General features: G+C 36.0%; 2 protein-coding genes across 3 annotated transcripts; both read right to left on the reverse strand.

Annotated features, from left to right (window-relative positions):
- Nucleotides 1-191: 191 nt before the first annotated feature.
- Nucleotides 192-9159, reverse strand: LOC111804472 (B3 domain-containing protein Os07g0563300). The gene is made up of 15 exons (XM_023689283.1): nucleotides 9075-9159; nucleotides 8721-8882; nucleotides 7673-7754; nucleotides 7460-7558; nucleotides 6896-7199; nucleotides 6381-6726; nucleotides 6081-6177; nucleotides 5555-5729; nucleotides 4712-4785; nucleotides 3738-3785; nucleotides 3376-3639; nucleotides 2697-2746; nucleotides 2275-2388; nucleotides 1670-1740; nucleotides 192-1506 (listed from the first exon to the last, which is right to left on the reverse strand). Exons 2-15 carry the CDS (start codon nucleotides 8873-8875, stop codon nucleotides 737-739), a joined length of 2649 nt encoding a protein of 882 aa, XP_023545051.1. The 5' UTR covers nucleotides 8876-8882; nucleotides 9075-9159; the 3' UTR covers nucleotides 192-736.
- Nucleotides 9160-10508: 1349 nt separating this feature from the next.
- Nucleotides 10509-15970, reverse strand: LOC111804471 (sphingosine kinase 1). Of its 2 annotated transcripts, XM_023689282.1 has the most exons (11): nucleotides 15418-15970; nucleotides 14761-14883; nucleotides 14557-14657; nucleotides 14304-14376; nucleotides 13975-14061; nucleotides 13785-13862; nucleotides 13535-13605; nucleotides 12847-13140; nucleotides 11992-12114; nucleotides 11641-11804; nucleotides 10702-11257 (listed from the first exon to the last, which is right to left on the reverse strand). In XM_023689282.1, exons 1-11 carry the CDS (start codon nucleotides 15743-15745, stop codon nucleotides 11254-11256), a joined length of 1446 nt encoding a protein of 481 aa, XP_023545050.1. In that variant the 5' UTR covers nucleotides 15746-15970; the 3' UTR covers nucleotides 10702-11253. The 2 variants fall into 2 exon arrangements, with proteins under 2 accessions (XP_023545049.1, XP_023545050.1); XM_023689281.1 differs by having other exon boundaries at nucleotides 10509-11804.
- Nucleotides 15971-16182: the final 212 nt, after the last annotated feature.

The following is a 16182-nucleotide window of genomic DNA, read 5'->3' on the forward strand; positions in this document are numbered from 1 at the left end:
ATCCGAGCTTTCAAAAACATCTATTGTGATCTTTATTGTTCTTTCCGTACCAAATCTCTTAAGGGTCAGATTCCACCTCGGTTGGGGAGGAGAACAAAACACCCTCAAATGCATTTTAAAAACCTTGAAGAAAAATTTGAAAGGAAAAATTCGAAGAGTACAATATCTGTTAGCAGTGGACTTGAGCCATGTCAAGATATCAAATATGTATTAACATGTTTTTTTTTGTAGAAAGATCTCAACCAAATAAGTATCAAGTAATAACGATGATGAGATTGGTTTAAGAATATAGCATTCGAATCTCCGAACTCCAAATGCTGCTGGAGTAACAAAAAAAAGGAAAGACCTATTAAACACAGAACTAGAGGTATGGAATAAAATTACTGGAGATTATCCCAAGAAATGGAATCCGAGCCAAACTTGGAAACCAATTTCCATTTTCAACTGTACTGGAGATCAAATTCAGCTGTTAATACTCCTGCACGAAGTATTGATTATATGCTTTCCTAATGTCAGATTGTTGGCTCCCTAAGCGATTTCATCAGTCAGTTCCCTGCTCAGCATTCCGCTGTCATCTAAAGCTGCTATAGAGAGTGGTTGTGTCTCAATCCTGATCCAACACTTCCTAACGCTCTTTATGTACAGATTTTGCAAATGGATGAAGTCAGCGCGGATGAATGTACAACAAAAACTGACCCACATATGAAGTACCCGCATGTAAGCAGAATGCTTTTACTCAACCTGTGGATGGCATGGATGCCGAAGCATTGAAGGACAAGGTTGCAGGCTGGTCCTTGTCCGCGTCTACATTGCTGCTTCTGAGATCAACGACACTGCTAATATTCTCAACTCTGTGTTCACGTTCCACTCCCGGTTCTAACGGATCACTTGATGAACTCCCCGTGCCACCAGAGTTCAATCTCTGTTGCTCAAAGAATCTATCCCCAGTATCTTGAAGATTTTTCATCATGCTTCCAGAATCAGAACCTGGAGACAGCTCGTCTTCTCGCTCTGGCTGCATATTCAGATCAATTTGGCCTTTGAAAGGAGAAGTGGATGGCTTGTTCTTATTAGGATCCTCATCAGAGTCATCGTTCATTTTTCCTTCCTCAATCAGCTTACTTGTACTTGTGTTACTGCAAGTAAGAGATTCATCGTCCATTGATCTATCCAGGAACATTTCATCCTGAAATTGTTGCCTTTGGCGTATAGTTTCTGCTTCCTTTACAGATTGCTTTTTTTCACGTCGTTGCATTAACGTTTGAAAACGACGCTTTACTGTCAGGCAGACATTACAGGTGCATGTCTGCTTATGTTTTGGTCCCTTCCCACTTGGAGGCTGAATGCATACTATGCATGAGCATCCGGGTCTGTGACGGGGGTGCTTTGTAGTGGCCTGGCTTACCTCACCCTCTCCTAAGATGGCTAAATTTGCAAGTGTGTCGAGTCCCTCCAGAGCTTCCACATTATCTGGTTCTAGTTTGGTAGCCTTCTTGACAGGAGCAGCTATAAATAAAATCAACAGATTAGGAACATTGGGTACAAAGCAAAAACTTAATAAGACAAATGGACAAAAACTAGAGAACAATCTAATAAAATCAATTGAGATTCATTCCTGCATGAAGATACGGTCAAAGATGCAATAGTTTTTGTTATGAACAATTCACACCTGAATCACCGGGGGATAGTAGTTCTTCCAGCTTCTCTGTTGACAACTCTTGAGCTGCTGAGCAAAAAGATCTAGTGGCAGAGAGAATTATATTAGTAAAATCCAGAGGTCACTGACTACATCAGAAGCACCAAGATAATTCCTCCCAAAAACTCCCACGACTATTTTTAATCCTTCCCTCCACGAAATTGCCTCCAAGGGACTATGAATGCTAAGGAAACACATCAGAAAGCATTACCTTAGCCTAGCAAATTTTTTTTTTATTGACCGAAAGACATTAAGACCCCGTTTGATAATCATGATTTTTTGTTTTTGTTTTTAGAATTTAACTAAGAACTCAAATATTTACTTGGTAAAGCTAAAAATCACGGTAAGAAAACTGGGGTAACGAGCGTAAATTTTAAAAACAGAAAACTAAAAACGATATTGTTATCATAGAGTGCCTAAATAATTAACCTCTAGAACCAGCAGAATGATAACACAACATGTCCAAACGACAAATATACATATCGGAGAATGGAGGAGAAATCCCCAGCTATACTATAAGTCTGCAGTAATATTTAGATCTCCTTATGATTTAAAAGAGAATAATGTGGCCTTTTTACCTCTCAGGATCCCATGAGTTGTCAGAACAAGTCCATTTTGAGGGAAGAACAGCACTGGCTGGCAATTTTCGCCACTTCAAACAGTCTTCACATTGATTCCATTGAATCCTTTCACTGAAAGAAAAAAACCACAGTATTTGGAACGCACAAGGATAATATATATTTAACTTACAGGCTTGCCAATGTTATATATGGTAAGATGTCACAACCATAGGAAGAAGAAAAAAGCTATTATACACACGCATCCTTGATATATGAAAAAGAAAAGAAAAAAAGAAGAGCAAAACATTGTAACAGGAAAATTATTTGAATGGGCATCCTAGCACGTATAGAAGAGAGTTCCAAAGGAAAAATGAACATGATGACAATGCAGAAACGGTACACGAAAGTCATCAACCCACCAAAAAAGAGAGGTCATTTACCCTGTATTATCAGGAGGTATAATTGTTGGCTTCCCAAGTACAGGTGCCTCCTGTAATAACATAAGCCAGATTATCGATGTTACTTACCATCACCCTAAAATACATGCAGCATAAGATAGACAACATATGAACACACAAAGGACTGCTATTCTAATCTTAAAGCTGTCTAGCACACCACTTGCAATTTGAATCTTGGGCGAGTAGGAATGGCTGAAGCCATATCATGATGAATCTGAGGCAAACAATTGGATAAAAGAGAAAGGACAATCTCCAAAATGATTGTCACAATCATTGTAATCATGACATAAATTAATACAACTTCTGGATCCAACAGCAGTGATGGCCATTTCAAAATTGAGTTTAGAACAATTGAATTAGAATGTGAAAAACGCTTGTCACTTCCATCAGTCATATAACTGTCAACATAAGCAAACTATAAGGGTCTACAACCAGTTGCAAGTACTAAAAGCATCAAAGCCGAAGTATCTATTCCGTTCACAGGAGAAGGATACTTCGAGCTCCTCCAAACCAAGTTCCTAATGTTTTACAACCAGTTTCAATCCCCCTGAGCACCAAAAGTTTGGTCGTAGAAGGATACTTAACTTTCAGTTCACAGGGGGATTGAAATGCTAATAATAAATACATGGAACCAAAAATTGATGGCTCTAGAAAGTTATACCTCATATTCCTCAAATTCGAAACCTTCAATGACCAAAACATTAGGAACTTGGTTTGGAGGAGCTCGAAGCAGTCCTTGAGCTTCTTCCCATGTTATCTTCAACTCAATCATGTCCTCATTTTCAATTCTAAGGCGCTTACTCTTTGAACCCAAGGTGCTGCTCTTCCTCTTTCTAGAAATTGAAGGTTTGGCTCCCAAGACCTCTTTCGCTATGTATCCAGACTTGTCAACTTTTGTCCACGAATTAGGATCAGCCAGTTCAGCCTGGTTGATTCAAGAAAATGAAGGTGATCCCATAGTTATTGTTTAAAGTAATGGATAGCTAATGAAGCCTTACTAACTTTGACTTTCATATTACTGACATCTCCATGTACAAGAGCTCCATTCTTGGTCTTTTTTGCTTCATTTTCCTGTCAAAGCAAATACTGAGTTAAAACACAAGCACTTTTTGGATAAAATCAATTTGTTTTGATAGTAAAGAAAAATTGGGAACTCATGCTTAAAATTAGACATGATCAAGAAAATATTACCACTCAATAAGTTTAAATTTATATCACAAAAGCCTGCTAAGACTATTACTTACTCAGTAAATGATACATGTAAATATTTGTAGACAGGCGTCAAATTCTCATTTAGCAGATTAGAAATCACAATAATTTAGTTAGGCAGTACGTTTATTCATCACAAAATAATTAATATTTACCTCTTCCATTAGTTATGTTCATTTAAAACTAAATCTTGCGATGGATCCAATCCTAAAAGGCATTTGTTATATTTCAAAATCTCAAATCAAATAATGATGCAAACTTGTAAGTATAACTTACAAATTACAAGGTTACCAACTTCCGCACATTACACTTGCATTAAAAAAATTCTCTAGTTTCTTTCATACTATACTCCCTAGATGATTGCCTTTCTATCATTAATTCATAGTATTTAGCTCTACTCTAAAGCTTTTACTATTCTGTGAATCATGTTCAATAGACTACTTCTGCAACATTTCTGCAGTCGCCTTAACCACCATCAAGTCACCATTTGCAACTTTTCCAGAAAGCACTGTTGCCAACATTCTCAACAATCTAAAACTGAATAAATCAATTATAATACTCTGGTTTCATTCTCAGGTGCAAAATTATAGCAACTTAGATGCTTTAAATACGAATTGATAGCTAAAAAGAAGTGAACAATGAAAAATCTTCGCACAAAATGAATCCATATATTATTTTACATACAAAATAATGCATTAAACTTCCATATCCTAACGTCATTAGATGCCGATCTCACTCAAGGTTTTCAGCATACACAAAAGCCATAAGCTATCTTGAAAATGGAAAACCTGATCAGCCGCTGCTGAGGCCTTTCTGAAACCCATAACCAACTTCCCTTCTGGCTCTAGCCGACTAAATGTCACTGATGACATGGAAGGAAGTTTCAGTCCATAACATGAGTGAGGCCGTACTCAATATATCATAAAAAATAAAGCTTGCGGTTTGATAAAAGAAACAGAGAACATAACTTGCAGCATTCAAGAAAATGAGTAATGACCCATGAACAAATTGGGGTTGTTTGATAAACATTTTGGAGTTATTTGGCGATTTGTTTTGCAGATTACTCTTTTGAGAACAATTTTATAAAATTGTGATAGGGAGGTTTCCAAAAGCACATCTGTAATCATTGCAAGCCTGAAAATTTCTGAAAGAAAATTAAATTCCATTGTTCTCAATAAAGGACATGTGAGACTAAAATTAAAGGAAAAAAACATTTAAAGAACAGTTTTTAAACACAACCAAACAGCTTTTTGGTTTTTAGTTTTATGCACTCATAAAAATATATGTTTTAAAAGTTTTAATATTTTGTAACGTGCCGTTGTGAATAATTCTTATTAACTTTTCCAAAATTTTAAATATAAAAAAGATTTTTGAAATACATATAAGCATTTTAAATTTGGGTAAGAGAGATCAAACAAAAGAAAAATAGAAATTATAAGGAAACAGCCTTGGTCTTGTAAATACTGAACTGAAAACGTTACAATCAAACTGGCCTTAGCAAAAAGATTAAAAAGCACTTCCAACGAAAAATAACCCCAAAAGAAGCAAATGCCACCCCAAACCTAACTTTCAACAAATTAGGTGTGTAATTCCTGATGGGATACATATTTTCTTGCTGTTATATGCTTTACCTGTGTCACCTGCTTGCAATTGCATGGCCTGTATGCAGGGAGTAACCCCCTCAAGAACATACATCCTGCTATTGTTATTAGGCCAAAACCGGAATTGAAATATCCATTCCTTTCCTTTTGCATCCTGTACTTTTAGAGGTAACCCCTCGGGCTGGGAAATTGATGGAAAATAGGCCTGCAGGTAGAAAGTATATTATAACCAACTGATTGATGACAGAAAAAACAGGTGAAATATATCCATAGATGAAGCAACATAACAAAAACGATGCATAGCGGTCAATAGCAGCAAGCATTTCACTAAGCTCGAGTATTTGCCTTTAAGAATCCATCTCAAGTATCAAAATAACTACGAGGTACGACAGTAGAGCTACTATGCTAAAAAGATTGAAAGCACTAAAATCCTCAGTCCTTGCAAGTAGAATACTGGTAAACATATTCGACTTGCAACCAGAATTGGACTTTAATATACATATTGAACTCACAAATAGAATTAGAAACAGTAAGACGCTAGAAATTGAATACTCACCTCTGCACATTTTTTAGGAAGCACCAAACGCCCAATTCGCCCAGCATCACTAGCACTCAACATTTTTTCAAACAATGGAGTAATTACAGAATTTGAGCTGAAAGATTGTCAAGGCTACCAGCTATATACTTCTAAAATATTTGAAAAAACTATGTAAAAAGATCCTTGAATATTTCTACTAGAATTTAACTGAAATTTTTCAAAAGAGTAAGAAGCCAAGTAATCAGAATTACTAGCCTTCAACAACCATATTATTTTGCATTATAAAATCATCCCAAGATTGTATCAGTGGAAGGATACTCGACAGATATTTGTTGTAGCTCTTGGTCAGTAAACCTAGGCCAGTATCGCGGAAGCAAATAATTCTTTCCACGTGAATCTCCCCTAGGCCTTCCATTGCGAGACTGTGGTTCATTAGAGGAGTCAGCGCCATTTTGCAAATTGGTGTGGATCTGCTTTGGCAGAGGAGATAGTGAAGTCGATCTCAAATGAGTTCCAGAAATCCTACTCCTTGCACTTGGTTCATTTGGAGGTGCATAAGGTACATTCAAACCATATTGCGTAGTAGATGAATCCTCCTTCACAAAGCTAGACTGTTGTGGTATATTAGAACATGAGCTAGGTTTATCCTCACATTTAATGCCTCCTACAAAGTATAAGTAATCAGGCTCAGCCAACACTTGGTGTTCATAATAACTAAAACACTGTTCTCAACAAAATGAACGATGACGACTGATCAGCATTTTACTCATTATCTGCCCTTCTTCATAGCATAGAAAGTCGGGAAAAAAAAAAGAGAGAGAGAAGATACACACCTGCAGTCCCATTTTCACAAATATCCTGTCCACATTGCATCAGGCTCCCATTCAAGAACCTTTCAGAGAAGTCGTCATTTTTTCTTTTTTCAATGGACACGGGCAACCTTTCACTAGTATTGAGTTTGTTAAGCGCAGCTGATATGTCAACTTCATAAGGTGGTCTTTCACCAGAAGGGAGGGAGGAATTGAACATACTGGGAGCTTGGCGCCATGGTACAGGACCTGATCCAGCCAACTGACTCCAATTTTTCACAGACAGGTCTTTCAGTCTGTCAGAGAAAGCTGAATGGAAAAGCAAAGTCTGTGGNAAAAAAAAAAAAAAAAAAAAAAAAAAAAAAAAAAAAAAAAAAAAAAAAAACTATCGCCTTTGTAATTTCCACTTTCACCAAGAGGTTTCCTTCTGATATCAATACGCAATTGCTGCCATCAGCATTGAGACAGAAGTCACAACCAAACATTTTACTCATAAGTCACAAACCAAACAAAAAGGTCAAAAAAGGTACGAAAACTTAAAAAAAAAATCTTAATGAAAGAATGAACAATAGCCAGATGCATCCTTACTAAGATGACATTCTTCCGTGCACATGTCATGCACTCGATACCCCCAGGATCCAATAAGGTGAATGCATGAGCTGAAACAATACACCCACAATGAACCCGCTGGAGAAAGAGATTTTAAATTAGTAAATATGTGCGGAGTATAGGAGATGGACGATCATATCTTACAAGATTGAGCATATAAATTGATAGAAATGGACTTTTTTTTTATCTCACCTTTCCACAGGATTCGCAGCACCTCCAACCAGAAGCATTCAAATGAAAAGTCTCACAGAATCTTCCTTCCTCATAAGCAGAACTATCAAAAATTGAATTTGAACAGAGTTCTTAAAATTTTCGAAGTCCTATTGAGTAATTTATCCACAGTATTACAAGAAAACATAATCACTCAATAGGCATAGAAGAATTCCAATCAACATAATCTTTTAAATCAAAAAATCGTCTCATCACAACCAACCATCGTACGGTATCTGTTTACTTTCCTATTCATTTGGCACTCTTAATCAATATGTGCTAAATCCATCAAAATAAATATAGTATATATATATTCAATGTACTAAATCCACTGTTCAGCGCTCTTAATCCATAATATATATGGCCACGCAAACTTCCTGTAACCTAGAAGATCTTAAGCAAGATACGTGGGCGCACTAAGAAACAAATTGCACAAAGATGTTAACTAGTCAATGCCGCTCCAACTTCCAAGAAGGAAATAATATCCAAGCAATATTGTGAATATCATAAGAACAATTGCTGGTATCAGTCCAGCCTTCAACTTCAACAAAAGAGCTCCTAATCAGAACATAAACCAACAAACTTCTACAGGTCGCTAGAAAACAAATCTTGAAATGAAAATTGTTTTACTCTTCAGCCCCACAACACACGTCGGAAAACTCTCTAGAACGGAAAATAAAGCTCCACCGGATTTAAAAACTACGACGGTAATTCATTGAGCTACAACCAATCCCCAGAACCTCAAAACTAGAGAAAAAAAAAAAAAAAAAAAAAAAAAAAAAAAAAAAAAAAAAAAAAAACAACAACAACAACAACGACTGGAACCAATGTCAAAACATCCTCACAAAAAAAAACGGCGAATAAAGTGGAGGGGACAAAAAATACTCCCCTTCCACTGACCTGCACTAAACCAAGTAAAAAAAAGTCCAAGGCCGCCATATAAATATCAAACTCATAAGAGGACCAAACCAAGTGAAAAAAAGAGAGAGAGAGAGAGAGACAGTGATTGAAAGTAGCAAGATTAACTTACGCGCATCGATCACAGAGCTCGGCAAAGTCGCCAGTGCGAAGACGCCATCCTTTTCTGGAGCGCTCAGGCCTGAGTTCCTTACAGTCGGAATTATGGCATGGTCTAGAGGAAATAGGAGAGGAGGAGGAAGAAGCAGTAGTAACAGCCGACGACATCGGAGCCCTGCAGTAGGAAGAGGAAGTCGAAAAGCTTAAACCCTAGAAAGAGAAGCAATATATATATATATATATATATATATATATATATATATATAGAGAGAGAGAGAGAGAGAGAGAGAGAGAGAGAGAGAGAGAGGTGCAAGGAGAGAAGAAGAGGAGAAAGAAAGGGAGAAGAGCTGGAAATGGTGGTTGCGACCTGATCTGCAATTATCATGGGACGACGAGCAAAACAAGATGCCTATGAAACCAGAAGAGGGAAGGAGAGAAGACAGCGACCTATTTAAACGAACCCAAAAATAAAAAATATTATTTTAGTCAGTACAATACAATCAGTCCACGAGGCTTCAAAATCACGTCGAGTCGTGTCCTTTTTCTTTCTTTTTATTATTACTAATTATTATAATTCTAAACTAATATTATATTCAAATAATATGCTAAACCTAATTTATTTGCTAAATTATTAAAACATTATTAAAATTGATTTGGACGTAAAATTTAAAATTATATATAATAACATCAATTTATTTTTTAAACTCTTACAAAATTGAAACATATTAAACAAATTGGAAATTTAATATATCTTCGAAAAATGTTTGTTTTTTTTTTTTAATTAAAGATATTTTTAAATGCCACGTGGCGCATGTAGAAAGGTATATATATATTTTTTCTTTTTTTGGTTTAGAGTGAATAATAAAGAATGCATGGCCCGCCAGACTATTCGAACACGCGCGGGTTTGAAAAATATATTTATTTATTTTATAATATTTTTTAAAGACAAAACTATAATTAATAATTGAATGAGTTTGCTGGCAAAAGAGCTGTTAGGTTACAGTTGGTTGAGAATAAAACCTGCTGCCAAGTTTATTATAGAAAATAAATTGTTTTCATAAATTTTATTTTTGGCCAAACCTATTTTCATGCATCTAATTTATATTTTCTTTGTATCTCTCTAAAATAACCCACGTGCTAATTTAATGCATTATTTAGTAATTTTGCACTTTTATTCTAAAAAAAAAAATGAACATTTACGTGTATAAATATGTTATTGTATATTTATTTCGTGACATTTATAAATATGTTATAGCGAAAATGACACATTTTTTTGTATTTTGGGATTTTAGTATAAAGTTTACCTTTAAAACTACAAATTAATTTAAGGCTACAGTTAATGATTTATGACTATGTTTTTACTTCAAGCTATTTAAAATTAACTTGAATTAGTTTAAATTATATAAGTTTTTTTAGGGTTTAGGGAGAAGGTCACAGCAACAAAATATTTATGGGAAGAGTGATAAAATTACAAAGTAGGTAGGACCCACCACATAACGGCGTTTCAAATTGATGTAGACAAATGCTTGAAGGCGTTAGCACGAGAATGTAGCTAGTAACTCCGTTATAACAGACATATAGGTTTGGTTTAATTTAAGCCCAAACCGATAAAAATATCTATTTTAAATTTTGTAAAAATGTCTCTAAAAAAATTCTCATATTAATTTTGGATGAAAATTCTATAATAGTATTTAAAAAATATTCTTAAATTTTAAAAAGTTTGGTTTAAAAAATATGTTTTAAAAAATTTAAATTCTTACCAACGTAACATATTGCTAACTAATATATTTCACGAAACAGATTTAGAGAATGATGGTAAAAATGGAATTTCAAAATGTTAAAGGAAAAAGTAAAACATACCGAGCAAGTCAACAGTAATCGATATATACTTCTAAAATGCGAATGAATTATGAATGCAACATGTATGGTAAAAAAACTAACCCGACGTGGGTCGAGGGTTGAATTGTGAAAGCCTTATCTGATAAGGATGAATCCGCCGGAGTTGGAGGCCCCACTTCAATTCATATGCATCACAAATCAGAGTTAGAGGGAAAAGGGTAGGGAGTGGGGGCATCAAACAGTATGCAAAATGAGTGTTGTCATCAAGCTCATTGACTTGGATGGTACCCGAAAAGGCCAACCTGCATTTATATCACACAGTACAGTACTTGATTGGTTTTTGGTGCTGCTCATCAAGCTGCAAAAATAGAAAATAGGGCCATACAACAATAATAATAATTCGTTCAGAGTAATCAGAGAGTGTAGTACTTGTAGATTTTTTGTTCCACCAGATTGAAATTCCTGTTCTAATGTCTATAAACAATTGTGAAACTGAAACAGGGCCAATACCATCATAATTCAATAAAATTTACCTGTAGAGAACTCAAATAACTGACCATAGCTGGTGTATTACGCCTCTACTTATCTTGATAATCACCAAAGCGCCTGCTCCTATGGCGAGAGAGTCTTAATAAATGCCTAATTTCATTGATTCCAATCACTTTTGTACTACACAAACTGTGCCGGGTTCACCTACTCGTTTCACATCAACTGTACAGTAAAAAAGGATTAGAAAGCAAGCTCCCATTTACCAATTTGGATTCTCGTGTACTTCACTTTTGTGAACTGGAACCTGCACCTAACATCTAAACAAGGTCATGAATACCTTTAATTGGTATTAATATTTGTGTTTGTATTATTATGTCTTTAGTCTGTAACAGAAACACTAGACATCAAGAACAATTATGAACTGAAAATTTTCCAAGACTGACAGTTATGCACCCAATTTTGCCACCTCTTAAATTGCTATATATTATTTCTTTACAGTTGAGGGGGGAAAATCAGGGTTGTTTCCTCTTCCAAATCAGCAATAAAATTGGATCAAGATAATCTGATTTGATCAATCCCTACAAGGGGAAAATAGAGTAGCTAACCCTTGATGCATGCTGATTTGAAGTTTATCATAATTCATGAGAGTTTTCTGACCACTCGTGATAGTTTCCCTCCCCAAAGCTAAGACCTCTCCATCTGCGTCTATAATTCCTTCTTTGTTAGGCTCCTCTACCCGCGTGCCAGGTGTCAAAATAAATGCTTTGACCTACAATTAGTTGCTCAATATGAAGAAAATCTCGAGAAAAAACTGAAAGACCAAAATAAGAATCTGATAAAATAATTTCACAATGCAATGCAAGAGGAAACATTCAAGGTTTCTGTCACAAATCACAGCTTAGCAAGAGATGATTGATAGAAGATAGAAAACGTCAACATAAAACTGAAATATGAACCTTGATATATGTAACAAATGGTGACTTGACATGCCTTCCATTATTCAACTCAGTCATCAACGCTAGCAAGGATAATTTTGGGCAGTCTCTGATAATAATCAAGTCCAAGAAACCATCTGACATCTGCATATCAACAGACAATAATGGTATTATACGTCATCATTAAACACACATAAGATAAAATAGTAAATTGTAGCATTCCTAAGTACCCAAGTGAGAGAACTCTGAAGTGGCAAACAACAGGTAACTTGGCAATTAAACCCATGATATTAAATGCTCAACAAGTTTCCATACATGACTTCGACAATGATATAAGGGGTAAATCGACATTTCCATTATATGTAAAAAAATCATTCATGAAACATAAAAAATAAGCAACAAGATATAAATATTATATAAACAATATAATATTAATACTTTTCTGCACACAGTTACTCAGGTGTTGAAACATCACTAACAGTAAATCTGTCAACATTCATAAATGCTAGAACCGTTCAAAATAATGAATGGATGCAAGATTCAAATCTGGGGAATCAGGATATGAAGAAATCACTTAGTCTTGTGGCAACCCAAAGGAGATGATTTAAGTTGCTAGCTTTTCCCCTTGGCAGTTTCAGGCGGAAATAGAAGTTGACAAAGAAAATCGAAGTCATAATTTGGAATTGTTATCTTTAACGAGAGCCTAAATGATAAATTTCAAACTAGACATCCAAAATGGTGTATCCTATGCAAAGGTCAAGTATGGAAACTGACACTCATATGTTTATTATAGGAAAACAACATTATTGCAACTATATTGCAATATCAAGGAGAATTTCCGATTAATATTCAAACAACTTCACAAAACAAACTAACCTTAGCATCTGGTGCTGCCATGGTGTTTTCAGCTCCCCAAGGTACATTGTGAAGCCAGACTGAAATAAAAGGTCCGTCAAATTTTCTCCAATTCAAATCCTTCAAGTTGATATTAGGTCCTTCGTACCCATGCCGCCGAATATTATCGGTCTCACCATCACTTTTGTCAACATCTACTACGCTAGCAGTTTCATAATCGTACCTCGTCGGCTCTCCATAATCTTCAAATCCAGGTGCAGGTACAAAAGAAACACCACCTTTGTAGTGCCTCAAACTTATAATTCGTTGAAGAGCCTGAACACAAGAAATACTTAGCATTGTGACATCAATTATTCACTTTTGCAATGATATGAGGGAACCTCAGATGAATTTGAAAATCACACAATGCAACGGGTTACTGATTAATTCTAAACCAGAGATTTCTGCATCGTAGACATAAACTCACCAGAAATAAATTAAAAAGAAAAACAAAAAATACATGAAGATTTAAAATTATAATATGCTCACAGCCAATTGACCTTTTATTCTTAGAGATACTATATGTCATTCACTTTTTAGTTTGTTTGTTCTGTTGTTCATAACTATTCTTACTGAGTTTACAAACATGTTGTGACGTAAAGAGCATCAGAAGAACAAATCAAAATAAATTGTGTATCAAACATATCTTCTATGATTTAGTCATACATACATAAAAATCTAACCGAGCACTTCCCATCCACCTATATTTTTCCGACTCAATGTCAATATCTGCTATCAATCCTGAAATGAAGCAATCGTCGATGAGTGGGCAAACTAAAGTTATTTCATATAACAATCAAAGCAAAAACCAGAAACAACAGCATCGGCAAAAAGAGAATTTTACATTTTCCATGAAAAATAGAAAAATTAATCTCAACTACAGATCGAATTAAAGAGAGAGATTTTTATGTTAGAGTTACCCCAAGCAAGCATCAACACTGCAAAATGTTTAACCTCTCCTTGCGAAATGGTGGCAACATCCAATGAACATTTATGGCCTGCAAGAAATTAAAATTTGCAGGCAAAATGCTTCAACCATATAGTAAAAGAAGATAAAAATTAGAGATGGGGGAAAATGATCGGGAAAATAATTGACAGAACTATGCATACCCCGAATGATGGCAAGAGTAGCATGGCATGCTGTACAAGGGTCACCGATTGAGTGAAGAAGTGATTTCGCCATTCCATTTCCAGTGCCTATGCATTTATAAACCCCAATAAATACTAATAGAATTCTCGTTGTTCCATCTTTAGTATGTTAGCTATCAACGCAAGGAACCCCAATAAATAGTAACAGAGTGGGAATGTTTTTTCGTTAGTTGAGGAGGAAATATACTGAGATTGAGTACAATAAGACACGACACGCAAATTCTTTCATCAGAAATGATTCGGTATAGGCATTACAATTCACACGCACAACAGAGCTAAGAGTATGGCACCTGCAGGCACTACTCCTAGAGGTGTCTTTATTGCATCAACCCAATCATCTCTCCTCAGCAGTCCGTTTATTACCTACTAAACAATGTGAAGCTTGTCAGAATGAGGAAACAGGGGGGAAAATAAAGATGAAGTCATCTATGGAAACAAGAACAGAAGAAAAAACAAATGTGACAAAGAGAAGGCTAAAGCAGTAAGCCCCTAGAATGTAGAAAGACCATAAATTTAAGAAGCAAGAAGGGGAGGACGACAAACCTCTACCAAGATTCCATCACCACTAACACAAACAATACCATCGTATTCGGTAATATCCAACGAATAAGCAACCTCCTCCGCATGCCGCTGATATTTAGTCTCTAAAGTTAAAATCAGATGAAATGAAATTAATAAAACCCCCTATTAAATGCTAAAGTCGAACTCAAAGTGAAATTATTACAGATCTCTGGGAAGTAATCCCACCTTGCAGTGTGACAACGATTTCGGCATCGTCAAGAATAGGCTTCACGTCATCTAGATAGATTTTGTAACCAGCTCTTCTCCCACCGAATGGGTTAACGAAAACAAACAGCCTCTTTGGACGACCTGGGGGGAACATAGATGTCACTATTCCAGAAAACAATGGGAAAAGAATACTAGGCAGAACGAGCTTGAAGCAATAAAAGCATTGACGTTCCCTTGCTTTGCTTACGAGAAATCAAAAACCAAAACAATGCATACCATTAATGCCTACGAATTTAAAGATCACGGAGGATTCTCGGACTCTTAATCAGCCCAAAATCTAACGCACGTTACAATATGCATCGTATGTTCATCCCTATACCGAAACTAACATATGGCGACAGGAATTTGCAAAGAGAATCGTCGTAATAAGAAGAGTTTCCTTTTCTTTCCGTTTCGAAATTAAGCCGAATGAATAGTATCAAGAACGAAGAATTAGATTATGAGTTTTCATTAAGCTCTTGAGAGATTGGTGAGAAACCAAAACATTAAATCATCAAAGCAACCAACAGGCAGAAACAGGTAATCCCTTCTTTCCATGCATTTCCTAAACTACCAAAAACTACCAAAGTCAATATTAAAACCAGGCAGGATTCCGGATGATAATGATAACATTACCAAGCAAATCAACGCATTCACGGAGCTTCAGACACCAAAGCGCTCGCGACTCCTCAGAAAGTGGTTGAAACACGAACTCCTTCCTCACCAAACCTCCACTGCTCCCAAAGCACAGCAATCCACCAAGGTCCTCCACGAGAGCTTTGATCCTAATATTCGGACCATCCGTGGAGAATCCGAGAACCTCCTTATCAACAGACAAACTCCGTTGACCTTCCTCCAACCACCGAAGACAACCGTCAGCTGTGAGAATCATCGGCGTGACGCTTCCATCGGGGAGGAGAACACGGTGGTTGAGGATGGGCTTTGAATCTCCGGATTGATCCATCTTCAGAACAGAATCGATTAGGAAAAATCGTCTGGATATCGATCTCTTATACGTATGTGCTCTATGTTGCGTGGATGGTGGCCGGCGGAGAGACCCAATCAGAGTAAAAGAAACATGGGCGTTTAGACAGCAAAGGTGGGCTGGCCCGGCTCGGAACTGAGAAGGACCGTAGGCTGGACGACGGTTAACTAAGCAAACCCCCGGTTGGTTCAATTTTCCAACACGATTTTACGATTTTTTATATTATTTTTTGAATCCGTGCAGAACACACAACTTCTTCTTTGATAATATAAATAACTGCATACATAAAAATGGGTTTCGACCTTTAAACACATTTTAGGAAAGAAAAAAAAAAAAAAATCAATACACATTTCTAAATTATCCAATAAAACCAGATTTTATTTTCCTGTATTTTTAGAAAAATATTTTAGATTCTT

Source organism: Cucurbita pepo, chromosome LG10 (assembly GCF_002806865.2).
Source record: "Cucurbita pepo subsp. pepo cultivar mu-cu-16 chromosome LG10, ASM280686v2, whole genome shotgun sequence".
NCBI lineage: Eukaryota > Viridiplantae > Streptophyta > Magnoliopsida > Cucurbitales > Cucurbitaceae > Cucurbita > Cucurbita pepo.